The following is a 13720-nucleotide window of genomic DNA, read 5'->3' as shown; positions in this document are numbered from 1 at the left end:
CAGTATGTGAGTAACAAAAAGTCAAGAGATTTCTCAATAATCAGTTTGTTTTTAATGAAGGTAACATTACTTCATTTAATTACATTTTGTCCAAATGACTTTCAGCTGAATTAAACAAAAAAAAAATGTGACACCAGGCTCTGAATACAGACCTCAAGATAGGGGCTCAAAAATTAAACTAAAAGGCTTTATGCATTTCCAGTACACATATATACAAATTCCTAAGGCACCATATTAGAAAAGGAAATCTATTTGAAAATAAAGGTTCAGAGAAATTCTTAAATATATTTCAAACATCAAAGCACTAATGTAAGCTTTTAAAACACAACCCACCAATATTTTACATACTCCTTATATAGTTACGAGGAAATTCGGTATCTTCTCCTACCTATATCAATTAATTCTTAGCTTTTACTGGGTTACTGGTTTTTCTCTAATATCTGAGAGAGAAAAGCATCCAGGAACTGGCCTGGTACTGTAAGGCAGGCATTAATGCTGCTGGAAGCTGGCCTGGCACTCAGGTAGACTATGGTGTTCTCTTGCTGAACATGAACTACTTCAAAGAACACCAACAATCAGAACAGATCACTCTGTTACTGTGATCAAGACAAAAACAAAGCCATTCCATAGTCATGTGAGAACTCAGACAAAAACAAGAACACTGACCAACCATAAAAATTACCAAACATCCCTAGCTAATATGAGTAACTGCTGCTTTTTAACAATTGCAGCTTTAGCCTTAATTCACTCCTCCACCTCTGGTTTAGATCTATTAAGGTGCCCAATCACAGGACCACTCCTACCACTTCTTGAGAGCATCCAATCTAGAACAAAGCCCCACTTCCTTGAACCTTATCAAAAATCACCTAACACAAGCCCAAGACCTATGAAAAACCCTTTCTAACACACTCTTACTGAAACAGTCACTGCGGAAATATTTGTATTTATGTCTCTTTGCATTTCTAATGTTGCTTATTTGTACCTTTTTTCTTCTTGAATAAACTTAATAGAGGTTTGCTAAGTCAATTCCCTGACTTCTAGTTAATCTCTGCACTTTATTATTGTCTTCCTTCTAAGTTATTTGTGCTTACCTTGTCCTTTTTGTATCCATATAAAATTAATGCAAATACACCCAACTTTGTTCAACTACAGCTGTGGTCCTGGTGGTCTTTGTATGAAGAACCCAGCAGATATATCCCTCATATGGCCTATGATCTGAAGTAATCTATTTAGTGGCCCTTGGAACACCATGTGTTATAAATTTAAATTCCCTATTCCATAATTATGTATTTTTACTAGTATGACTATAACTTTATGACTTTAATGAATTATTTCAAGCACACAAAAAGATAAACTCATTAACATCTTCATTAATTTAATATTTTTCCATCTTTGTTCCTGATCATTAATGAAACTATACAGACATAATTAAACTTCCCTGGCAAGCTCTCCCCAAAACCCATCCCCCTGCTTCATGATTTATATTAAAATTTTACACATTTTTCCATAACAATCTTGCCTCATTACATTTATCTCATTATCTTTTTGTTATAATTATGGTTAGTATTCAAGTTACATTTTATAATCTTTTTATATTAGGGTACATAGCAATTGTTCTGTGATAGTTGCCCAATATAAGGCTAAAGACTTCCCCTCTATCCCTAGTTTGCTATGACTTTTTAACATGACTGGCGTCTGAATACTTTTTCTTTTAGAGAAGATGGTTCAATTTTGCCCCTATATGGACAGTGGTATTAACAGATTTTATTTAAATCAATCCTGTATTCCTAGGATGAAAAAATTTTGGCAATGATACATTTTAATATTCACTGCTGAATTTGAGTTATTATTAGTAGTATTTTGTATCTAGGTTTATGTGAGACTAATCTGCATTTTCCTTGAGTGGTTTTCATGTTAAAATTATAACCTCCCGCCGAAACCGGTTTGGCTCAGTGGATAGAGCATCGACCTGCGGACTGAAAGGTCCCAGGTTTGATTCCGGTCAAGGGCATGTACCTGGGTTGCAGGCACATCCCCAGTGGGGGATGTGCAGGAGGCGGCTGGTCGATGTTTCTCTCTCATCGATGTTTCTGACTATCTCTCTCCCTTCCTCTCTGTAAAAAATCAATAAAATATATTTAAAAAAAAAAAATTATAACCTCCTAAAATGAGTTACTACAGATTCCATCTTTGCCTATTCTCTGGAATAGTTGGTGTAATTTGGGGTCATCTGTTCCTTAAATATTTAGTAGAATAATTGATTTGATTTCTTCAATGTTTATTGGGACAAATTTGCTATTTTTGAAATACTTATATATTAAATTCACATAGGAAATTGTCCATGTCATTGGAGTTTTCAGATTGAAAGTTATTCACAGTAGTCATAGATTTTTTTAAAGTTTCTACTATATTTTGTAGTTATGCCTCTTTTTATTTCTAATACTAGAGGCCCAGTGCACAGATTTTGTGTACTGGTGGGGGTGCGGCATCTAGCAGCAGAGCCTAACACAAAACAGGTGGCCATGAAGAAGGTAACATCGAGGCCGGATGCAGCCACTGCCCGGAGATTTAGGATAATTGAGCAAATGGGGAATTTCAAACATGACTACTTTCTATTAATCATATATATATGTATAATTATAGCTACATATATATAATTAAGCCTTAATTCAAAAATTCTGATACAGCTGAAAACTTATCGTTTAATTCTGAGTCTTTAAAAGTAAAAAAGCTAGTAAAGTCTTTAATAAAAATACAATGAATAAAATAGTAAATTCATTAGAAAGTTTACTACTTACCAAATAATGTCAGTTTCAGTATTCTACTACACTGAATTGCAAAGGAAAGGTCAGAACTATCAAAAATTGTTATAAGATCTCCATCTGGACAAAAAAAAAAGAAATGAGTTTCAAACTTGCATCAGTAGTAAACTAGGATCTACATTAAATTAATATCCAAAACCCAGATTGCATAATTAGAATCTCCCATAAAAACCTTACAAACAGTAAGAGATCAAACAAAGGACTTATATGCATGCAAATGAGCAAAACGAAAGGACACAGATAGTAAGGGGAGGAGTGAGGGCTTGTGCTTAGGGGAGGGGGTGGCGGGGGAGAGGTCAATGGGAAAAAAAAGGAGACTTGTAATACTTTAATCAATAAAGAATTTTTAAAAAATTAAATAATTATCCAAAATTCCTTAAAAAAAAACACACCTTACAAACATTAAGGGATCTAGGAAAAATGTATGCTCAAAAAATACTAAACCAATTTTGCTTATTACTTTTATAAGAATAGCCAAAACATAGCTAACATTAATGCATTAGGTCATCTTTTACTAGTCACCAGGAGATGCATGGTAGCAACATCACAAATTACTAGTTCATATTAACATCTTTCCATTCCAGAAAATTTAAATATATATGGTGTCTCCAAAAAATGAATACACACTTTGAATAATTATAAAGGCAGTGTTTATTAAAATACATCTCATTCTCAAAATAGAGCTATCAGCTGTTAAAGTGTGCATACATTTTTGGGGAACACTCTGTATTTATCAAAAGTTAAAGTAATATTCTCAAGGTTCAAATTTTAATTCTAAGTACATTAAAACATCCCTGACACAAATGGCAGAGAAGCCATATATATGACAGTAACTCAAAGTGTTGAAAAAAAGATTTTTACAGAATTGCCCTAATGATGGGTAGACACTAGTCTTTCAGGTCACTGACCATTTTAATCATCAAAAGCATTTTTTCAGTGTTTCTCTAGAATTGTATGTCTAACATCCTGGAGTCCACCATGAATGGACACTGGACCTAAGTTAGGGGTCCACAAACAGCAACCAATGAATAAATCCTGTTTAGAGACAGCAAACTAAAAATGATTCTTACACTTTTAAAAGGTTTTAAAGAAATGATGATGAGACACAGGGCTTATGTAATCACGCTAAAATATGTATCTGGCCCTAACCAGTTTGGCTCAGTGGATAGAGCATCAGCCTGCGGACTCAAGGGTCCCAGGTTCAATTCCGGTCAAGGGTATGTACCTTGGTTGCAGGCACATCCCCGGTAGGAGGTGTGCAGGAGGCAGCTGATCGATGTTTCTCTCTCATCGATGTTTCTAACTCTCTATCCCTCTCCTTCCTCTCTGTAAGAAATCAATAAAAATATACTTTAAAAATAAGTAAATAAATAAATATCTGATCCTTTAAAGAAAAAGCTGGCTGACCCTGACCTAAGCAAAAATAAGGGAGTTAGGAGTAAGCCAGATAAACATTTCAAGATATGCCAAGTTTGAGGTAAAAGCAAAGCATCTCAAGTAATTAAAAAAAAAGAGAGACATTTATAACTGATAAAATTAAAGCACATATTTGGACATTAAAGAGATGAAAGTTGGTATATTGTAAATAATAAATTGCTCTCCTTTATTGTTTCTTATCATGGGTGACTCTCAAAAATTAGTTTTGGATACTGTTAGGGCATACATTATGAAAAAAAGCAGTGTCACAGATGGTGAGGAATAAGAGTACTTAATACAGGGTGATATGGACAGCAGAGCCGGGTATTGAGGTCAAAGTAAAATAGATTGGGAATAAATTCAGCAGTAAGAAAGATACTGGTAACCACCTAAAGTACAAGTTCAGTAGAGATGTTAACAAAGAAAACAGATTTAAAGAAAAGGAAATAAAGAGTCTACTACTGTAGTCCCACTGTGTGTTTGATAAAACATTTTTCATGGCCCTAGCCAGCTTGGCTCAGTAGATAGAGCGTAAGCCTGCAGATTGAAGGGTCCCAGGTTCAATTCCCGCCAAGGGCACATGCCTGGGTTGTGGGCTCAATCCCCAGTAGGGGGTGGGCAGGAGGCAGCCGATCAATGATTCGCTCTCATCATTGATATTTCTATCTCTCTCTTCTTTTCCCTTCCTCTCTGAAATCTATTAATATAAAATAAATAAATAAAAACATTTTTCATGTTAAAAATCCATCTCCATAAAAATAGTTTTGTGGTCAATAAGTCTGGGAATACTGTATGCTATAAAGCAAAGGAGGGGAACCTTTTTTCTGCCAAGGGCCATTTGGATATTTATAACATCATTCATGTGCCAAACAAAATTACCAACTTAAAATTAGCCTGCTATATTTGGTCAACCATTTAATTAACTCACCCCTAATGCTTTGGCAGGCCAAACCAAATGATTTCTCGGGCCCTATGTGGCCTGCAGGCCAGATGTTCCCCACTCCTGCTAGTATAAACTGACAATTTGCATCAGCATAATTTCCAACGATAAAGAAATACATTTGTCTTTTTTTAAACAAGCTTTTCCAGGCTTAGTTGATCATGGAATCCTTTTTCATTCAATACCTACTGAGACACCTTCCACTTTGGAAAATATGAGTGAAAGTTTGGTTTTAAAAGCAAAAATGAAGCCAGAATTGCATAGGCATAAAGAGAAAAAGAAATGCTTGTAAAAATATATGTGACAGTGTTCTATCACTTAAAGCCCTTTATTAATATTCCTTAGCTATTTTTAACTTATAAAAGAAAACTAACTATATAAACATCCCATTTAATAAAAGAAATGGGCACTCAAATCACCATGAATGGGATGAAATTTTTATTCTGAGAGAATTCAATGAAATATTGGCAAAAGAACACATAATAAAACTTATGTTTTTAAAACTAACTTTAGAAACACTCTTACCTTCATCTTTATACTTTATGATAACTTCATCATTACTCAGAAGTTTTCCTCTGAAAACTCTTTGCATCATTAGCACTAATTCATCATAAGTAATATCTTCATTATGAATGGGAATTCGTCGAATATCCTCCCCAAGTTGAGCTTTGATGATTAGCTTCCCACTTAGGTCCAACTGTCCATTCATGGTGGACTCCAGGATGTTAGACATATACAATTCTAGAGAAACACTGAAAAAATGGTTTTGATCATTAAACAGCTATAAAACATACCTTTAAAAGCTGAAAAGCAAAGCTATTATTAGAATCTAAGAAATTCTGACCATCAAAAGAGATTCACTGTTCCAATGTTACCATACTCACCTTAAAATGGTCTGGAGGTAACTTTATTATGTGCACAATAACATAAGTTTCATTGTTTTATGTCTATTATTATTTCATCCAAATTTTAAACTGCGTATCTGACATTACCATTTAGATTTCTATTTTAACATGTCTAAAAACAAACTCCTGGTCTTCCCCCCAAAATCTGCTTCTCCTATAATCTTCATCACCTCAGTTAATAACAATTCCTTCCTTCCAGTTGTTCAAGATTATATACAGTATATACTAGAGGCCTGATGCATGAAATTCGTGCAAGAGTAGGCCTACCTTCTCCTGGCTGCCGGCACCAGCTTCCCGGCACCGGGGCTTCCCTCGCAGCCCTGGCTTCGTCCAGAAGGATGGCTGGTCTAATTAGCATATTACGCTACTATTATATAAGATTAGTTCCTCTCTTTTCCTCACACCTTACATCAATCAAATTTCTAAGGAACCCAAAATCTAGTTGCCACTACCTTTAAAATATCTCTAGAATCCAATCACTTCACTGTCTTCACTTCTAATCAGCTTGATCCAAGCCACCATTATCTTTTGCCTGAATTATTGCAAAAAGGTCCAAACTGGTCTGCCTGCTTTTTACCTTTGCCCACCTATTGATTTATTCCCAACACACCAGGCCTCTCTCTCTTTCAAGACCAAGATGGTCTTGAAACACTGAGCATTTCCCTAGCATCAACTCCTCCTTCCTCCTGTCCCAAGCAAATGATCTCTCCGAATACTTAAAGCATCCTATTATCTCCTACTGGCTACATTCTGGCTTCAACCTCATGCTTTACTATGGCAGCTTTCTATTTTCTCCTCTTAAATTTGTTATTTCATTAATTAACATCATACTTTGTTTCCACAGTGCTCTACAATTAGTGTGTATGTGTATGTATGTGTATGTGTGTGTGTGTGTGTAAGCACCACACCTGCTCCCCAACACATCTCAACCATTAAAATATTTGAAGTATTTATGAATCCTAATTCAATCCATGAATATTACATATAAATGCCCTATATGCTTCCAACTATTCCTTAAATGAATGTCTCTAGACTCTCTCACCATCCTCTGAAGAGATTACATTTTATTAAAAAATCTTTAATGCCTCATCATAAAAGGGGAGATTAAATACTGAATCTAACACTCTCAGGTCAGTTCATAACAGAGTGGATTGTGATCCATGATTTGGATGCTGTGCTTATCATAATGTGAAATAAGAATACCGTTAGTTTTATCTCTGCACTCTTTCACAATGGACTTCTGAAGACTGTGATTAACTAAAACCTCTATACAACCGCTTTACCTGTTAGCCAAACCTGACTTCTTCGTTCAGGAAGTTTACTGGAATACCTGCTATGTTCCAAGCTCTGAAGTATGATTACTTCAACAAGATGGTGAAGATTCCATCTTGTGGGCCTTGCAGCCTGAGAGCAATAAAGAACTTCAGTAAAATAATGTTACCTTCTAGTACCTACAGGTTGTGTAAATCAGCAATAATGTCGTTAAGGACCAGGGCTTAACTTCAGCAAGATGGTACTATCTATTCTCAGCAGCACCTAGAATAGAACCTGACATATAGTAGGTGAAGACTTGAATTTTGTTCCCTGAACAAAACATGAATGAGACATAATAAAGTTCTGATGAAGGAATTGGGAGGAGAACGCTGTACTATTAGGTCAGCTCCTAAGTCAGACCTTCACAATGTACCTTCATTATATAGCTAGAAGTGACTCCCCGAAACAGACATACTCCTAATTAAAAGAAATTTCCAACATCAGATATTACTGATAGTATGTATGTCCTTTTAACTATGAGGGGATTCTTGCTCACCAATGAGTCATAGAATTGTACAGTGGAAGCCTATATCATTTTATTAACCAATGTCACCCCTATAAATTTAATCAAAATAAAAAGACCAGACCTATAGATCAATTTGCTCCAGTTCCTCTATTTAACAGTAGTCTATACTTGCCTCCTCAGTTAATAGAAACACCACATTTCCATCCCAATTTTTATTTATGTTTATTTGCTCTAGTATGTATGTCCTTTTGTTGGGGGGGGGGGCGCGGGATTCTTGCTCACCTATGGACGGGAAAACATGAGTCTCTCACTTTGTATCTGTCATGTTTGCCTGCAAACTCACTCACTCCTTGGTGTGTGCCACGGACTGTAAACTCCCTGTGGCTAGGAACTGGGGCTTCGTTCCAAAGGCTGTGCCCAGTGTGTGCAGTCACCTCCTTAAGGCATGCACACATACCACAAAACTAAGGGTGCCACAGAACTTTCCCTTCCCGGGGAAATCCGCCCCCACCCCCCACATGTAGTGTGTGTAACGGCATAATTTCGGGTCCTCTTTTTCCCTAACTTCAGTCACAAGGTAGCCATGGGGATGCACTAACCGTGCCCAGGACTGCTGCTGGGACCCTGACAGCCTTTTCTCCTCCCACCCTGTCCCAGCCCCACGCCCTCTGAAGGCCAGAAATGACCCTTAAGGTGAGCAACTTCCCAGCAGGAGCACTGAGCTCAGCACTGGCCAACACAGGGGCATGCCCACGGGCAGTACGGAGAGGCAGTCTACCTCTTGACCCAGGGTCTAGGTTCGTCCAGGGGCCAAACCTCCAAATCCACCCCGCTGGGTAGGGCCCTGCCAAGTTCAGGGGGGGCGGGATCAGGCCGGTCCAAGAGGGTAGCAATTTCCCTTACGAAATTCTAAGCGCCCTGGCTGGTCTGGCTCAGTGGATAGAGCGTCAGCCTGTGGACTGAAGGGTCCTGGGTTCGATTCCGGCCAAGGGCACATGCCCGGTTGTGGGCTCGATCCCTAGTAGGGGGCGTCCAGGAGGCAGCCACTTGATGATTCTCTCTCATCATGGATGTTTCTATCTCCCTCTTCCTCTCCCTTTCTCTCTAAATTCAATAAAAATACATTTTTTTAAAAGAAATTCTCAGCAAAATCAACCTTGGATTATTCCAAAGAATCCAAGGAGCCTCCAGTCCTGCCTGACCAGGGGCAACGTAGCAAGACGGTGAAGATCCCACCACTGGCTCTGCGACCTTACGCATTTCTGGAAGCTTCGTTTTCATCACTTGCAAGAAGGGAATATCTGTGAGAGGATCCTTGTGATTAAGTGAGATCGCGTACCCTAAACGGCTTTGTACCGTGCCTAGCAAAGCCGAGGCTTAAAAGTTAGCAACCGTCCTCACTACAGAACGGGATTGGGCCTTCAGGGGGCGCCGGAAGAAGCGCCGGCACAGCCGAGGAAACAGGTTCCTCTGGCGGGACCCCGACCAACTTACTCCCAGAGGCGCCATCGCCACCCTCTCGCCTCTCCAAGGAGTCCCCGCTGGCGGTCAGGCGCTCGGCCCCCACAGGGCCCCCCATCACACCTGCTCTCCCTCGGGCAGCCCGACCCCTGGGGGCCCGGCGCAGCGCCCACCGCCCCCCGAGACCCGCCCCCCGCCACCGCGGACCCCTCGCCCTCCCCCCTGCCCCGCGCCGCGGCCTCGCCGCCCCTCCCCCGCGAGGCCCCGCCCGGCCTCCGAGCGCCCGGCCTCCGAGCTCCCGGCCTCCGGCCCCCAGCCAGGCCCCTGCGGCCCCACCGCCCGGCGCCGGCGGGAGCGAACGAGGCCCTCCCGGCGTCTCCTCGTCCACCGCCCGCTTTGTCCGAGAACGCGGCCGCGCCCCCGTCCCAGCGGCCATACCGGCTGGCGGAGGCCGCGCTGGCGCCTCTCCGCGGGTCGTCGCTGACCCGAGCGGTGCAAGGCTTCGGGGCTCTCGGGCGTCGGGGGTGGCTGCGGTCAAGGCCCACTCCGCTGCCCTCGGCAGCCGCCGCACCTCGTTCGTAGGATCGCGCGGGCTCCGGCCAATCGCACGGACGCACCAAACCCAGCGAGAGCTCAGGCCCAGTACGTGGCAGGTGGGGAAGAAGGGGGGCGGAGTCACGAGGAAATCTGTCCTTTCGCTCCGCCTCACCGCGAGCCGACCACCCCACGACGCATGCGCAGCGGCAGGGGCGAGGGGCTGCCCCGGCCCGGGCGGCGAGTCTCTGCTTTCTCACTGGATGACCCAAGTAGAGGAAGTCCGAGCTGAGCGGATGCACGCATGCGCGGGGCCTGACCAGGCATTTCCGGTTTTCCTGACAGCTGGTACGGTACTTCTCGCCTATCACCCGTGGGCGGGGCGGGTAGTGTGCGGATCTGCAATCTTTTTGAGAGCTGGTTGAAAATGGGCATTTGTCCAAGTGTGCGTTTGGTTGTTTTGTGATCGTTGCAGTTCTCCGTGTCATAGCTGGCAAAAACTAACCTTTTCCCGCCTTTCTTCTACAAACTCATTCATTCATTTGTGGGCGCCTACGCTTTGCCAAGCGCTGTGCTGGAAGGAGGATGAGTCAGTTTGTGAGCAAGGACTTTCCAGTAGCGTTTACGAAACGGGACAAACCTATGAGTGTGTACAGGATAAAGGCTGGGAAGTCAAGGCTGATTAAGGATTCCACAAGCCATTTTTTGTTTTGTTTTGTTTTTTAAGCGTTTCAGCATGCCCTACATCCTCTTCCCCTCTCCCTTACCTAAAGCATTTGTATTTGAATACATTTATGTAAGAAGTGCCCTGACTCAGACTCTCAGACTGAACCCTACACAGGGAGAGAGGGGAGAATGCTATTTTAAAAGTTGAAAGCAAGTTTTGCCTTTTCAGATAGAAACTAAGCGATTTGAATTGACCTGGTCCCCAGTTCTTCGCGGGATAGAAGGCCCTGAGTAAAGTGAATTCAGAGTGAGAAGTCATGTTCTTTTAGTACTGTAAATAGTGTGATCTTTTTTAGAAAAATCTGTTTGAGAGTGAAATATGTCAGAATGCTTTTTGCCTCTGAATTGTATTTTCCAACTGTGTATATTGTTTTGGGGCAATTAATTACTTGCAGGAATTAGGGACAGAGTATTATAGAAAGAGTGGGGGGGGGGGGGAAGTTCTTTATCTTTTCCAAAAACAGTTCTTTACTTGTTATTTAGAACTAAATAATCCAGATTTGGACAAATGGACTGTTGTCCAATAATAATATTTTGATGTCTTTCAGATTGAGATTGGATAAAAACACACAAATATGAATGGAGGTAAAATGTTTTCCCCAGGAAGTGAATATTACCACTCTCAATCTTCTTATAAAGAGGTCAGATCCTAGGGCAGGAGATTAAGGGGATGAACTTTGGCCTGGATTAAGGGGAAAGAATGTCTTCACTCACTCTAGGCTCCCAGGAAAGAGGCACTCACTTAACAGTCCTGCTATTGAGGAGAAATAAACTGACCCCTGTTATACTGGTGCCAGCTGGAAGCTAGGAAGAGAGGCACTCATAGGGTGGTCTTGTGGTTGGGCTAGTGTGTGAACTCTGAAAGCAGCTGGAGGTTCTTTATGTTATAATTCCCTCGTGCCACATCCCCAAACAAATAGTGAAGTCTTGTTTAATGTTAAAACCCATTCCCTTCCACCACTGTTCAGATGGGGAGATGGGGTAGTGATGATTCCTCAGGTCAAAGCAGAAGCAGGAGCTGCCAGAGGTAAGAAGTGAGAAATGAGAATGCCCTAACCGGTTTGGCTCAGTGGAGAAATGAGAAATGAGAGAGTAGCCCTAACCGGTTTGGCTCAGTGGATAGAACGTCGGCCTGCGGACCGAAGGGTCCTGGGTTCGATTCTGGTCAAAGGCATGTACCTTGGTTGCGGGCACATTCCCAGTAGGAGGTGTGTAAGAGGCAGCTGATCGATGTTTCTCTCTCATCGATGTTTCTAACTCTCTATCCCTCTCCCTTCCTCTCTGAAAAATATCAATAAAATATATTTAAAAAAAGAAAAAAAAGAAATGAGAGAGTAAAGCATTAATGGGAAGCTAGATCAAAGGCTCAGGGGACATGAGATAAGAAGGACATCTATGCAATATTAAAGCATTTCCCCAGGACCCTCCAGAAAGAAACATTTTAAAATTTGTAATAAAGAACTTTATTTAAAAATTTGCCTCCTGCTATCCAGCTGGAAGTGGCTTACAATATTGTGTTTAAACATGAAATTGAGGAAATTTGGGTTTATTTCCTGTCATATAAGAGCATGTATAGAGAAGCACACAAAAAATCTCATCTGAGTTTGTTAATTTTCCCCCTTTAGGTTATAAACACCTTAATAACCAGAGCCATTTCCTGCCAGTTTTCTTGTTTCAACTTAATACTAAATTGTGCACAAAAATGTCAATGAACTTTCCTGTTCTTGACCTTATATAACAACTCGAGGCCTGGTGCACGAAATTCGTGAACTTGGGGGGAGCCAGGCCAAGGGACCCCACTGGTGCACAATCAGGGCCTGGGAGAGACAGGGGAGGTTGGCTAGCTGGGGAGGGACCGCGGGAGGGCACCAGGGCTTATCTGGCCCATCTCACTCAGTCCTGATCAGGCAGACTCCAGCAGCAAGCTAACCTACCGGTCTGAGTGTCTGCCCCTTGGTGGTCAGTGCATGTCATAGTGAGCAGTTGAGTGGCAATAGCATATCATTAGCATATTATGCTTTGATTGGTTGAACGGCCGATCAGACGACTAGACACTTAGCATATTAGGCTTTTATTATATAGGGTTACATTATTTAATTTAACAGCATAATGAACTGCTAGAACTCACTGCACAAACCAAGGATTAGAACATTACCAATTGTCCTCCTATGTACTCCTCCCCCACGTGGTGCCTCTCTTCTGAATTTTGTGGTTAACATTCCCTTGGTTTGTTTGTTTTTTTTAATCTTCTATATTGTTTAATCACATATATATGTATACCTTTGGAATATATTCAGTTTTACTTGTCTATAGACATTATGTAGAGTATATATCTATGATTTTCTGGGATAAATTATTTGCACTCAATACATCCATGCTGTTCCATACAGTTGGAGTTCATTTGTTTTCATTACTGAACCGCATTTCTTTTAGGGAGTATATCACAAATTTTTACTTTCAGTTTTTGCTCTGTGCCTCTTGTACATGTCTCTTGTATGAGCATATCTGTATCTGGTATTGTCTGCCCTGTGTGTGGATAGCAGGCATTTAATGAACATCTGTTGAGTCAATAAAGTAATTATTACTATTTCTGTAATGAGATGGTTGCTGATGCTGCAAGTCTCTGTACTTAGGCTCCCAAAAATATACAGGTGATAACTGGCCCACAGAGTGATAACCTGAATTGATCCAGTTACCACCATTACCAAAAATATGGTTTCTCCCACAGCATGTGGAGACACTGATTTTAGTTACTACTGCTTTTTAATAGTGAAGCCCAAAAGGCTAAGTTAGCAAATAATTATCATTTGCTAAACACTCATGGTCACATTTATTGATATAAGCATCAATTGTTCTAGGAATTCCATATATAATCATACTTGTAAAGCAGTTAGAAAACATTTTACCTTCTCTTTTTGTGTGGAGCTTAGAAAGGTAGTGGACCAGAGAAAATTGAACTTCATGCTCACCTGGCCCTTTACCTCTGTCCAGGTGAATTTGGTTTTATATGAACACCAAGAATAGCCTTGAATCAGAAATGTGAAAGTTTGAAATATGTGAAGAAAGAAGAACTCATATAAAGAAATACCTTTGACCCCACCTGTATCAAGGGGCGAAATGAGGCTCTATGTTCAAA

General features: G+C 40.9%; 1 protein-coding gene across 7 annotated transcripts in view; it reads right to left on the bottom strand.

Annotated features, from left to right (window-relative positions):
- TFG (trafficking from ER to golgi regulator) overlaps nucleotides 1-9991 on the bottom strand; it is a 32253-nt gene extending 22262 nt beyond the window's left edge. For 2 of the 7 annotated variants that reach the window (XM_059688000.1, XM_059688002.1), the window contains exons 1-3: nucleotides 9763-9988; nucleotides 5704-5930; nucleotides 2799-2882 (exon numbers count right to left, since the gene is read on the bottom strand). In XM_059688000.1, the coding sequence (XP_059543983.1) occupies nucleotides 2799-2882; nucleotides 5704-5911 (292 nt within the window). In that variant the 5' untranslated portion in view covers nucleotides 5912-5930; nucleotides 9763-9988. Of the gene's footprint in view, nucleotides 1-2798; nucleotides 2883-5703; nucleotides 5931-7366; nucleotides 7488-7524; nucleotides 7547-9762 lie in introns of those variants that run through there. The other 5 variants (XM_059687999.1, XM_059688001.1, XM_059688005.1 and 2 more) reach the window with 4 other exon arrangements.
- Between the last annotated feature and the right edge of the window lie 3729 nt (nucleotides 9992-13720).

Source organism: Myotis daubentonii, chromosome 3, assembly GCF_963259705.1.
Source record: "Myotis daubentonii chromosome 3, mMyoDau2.1, whole genome shotgun sequence".
NCBI lineage: Eukaryota > Metazoa > Chordata > Mammalia > Chiroptera > Vespertilionidae > Myotis > Myotis daubentonii.
This window is presented reverse-complemented; position numbering and strand designations above follow the sequence as displayed.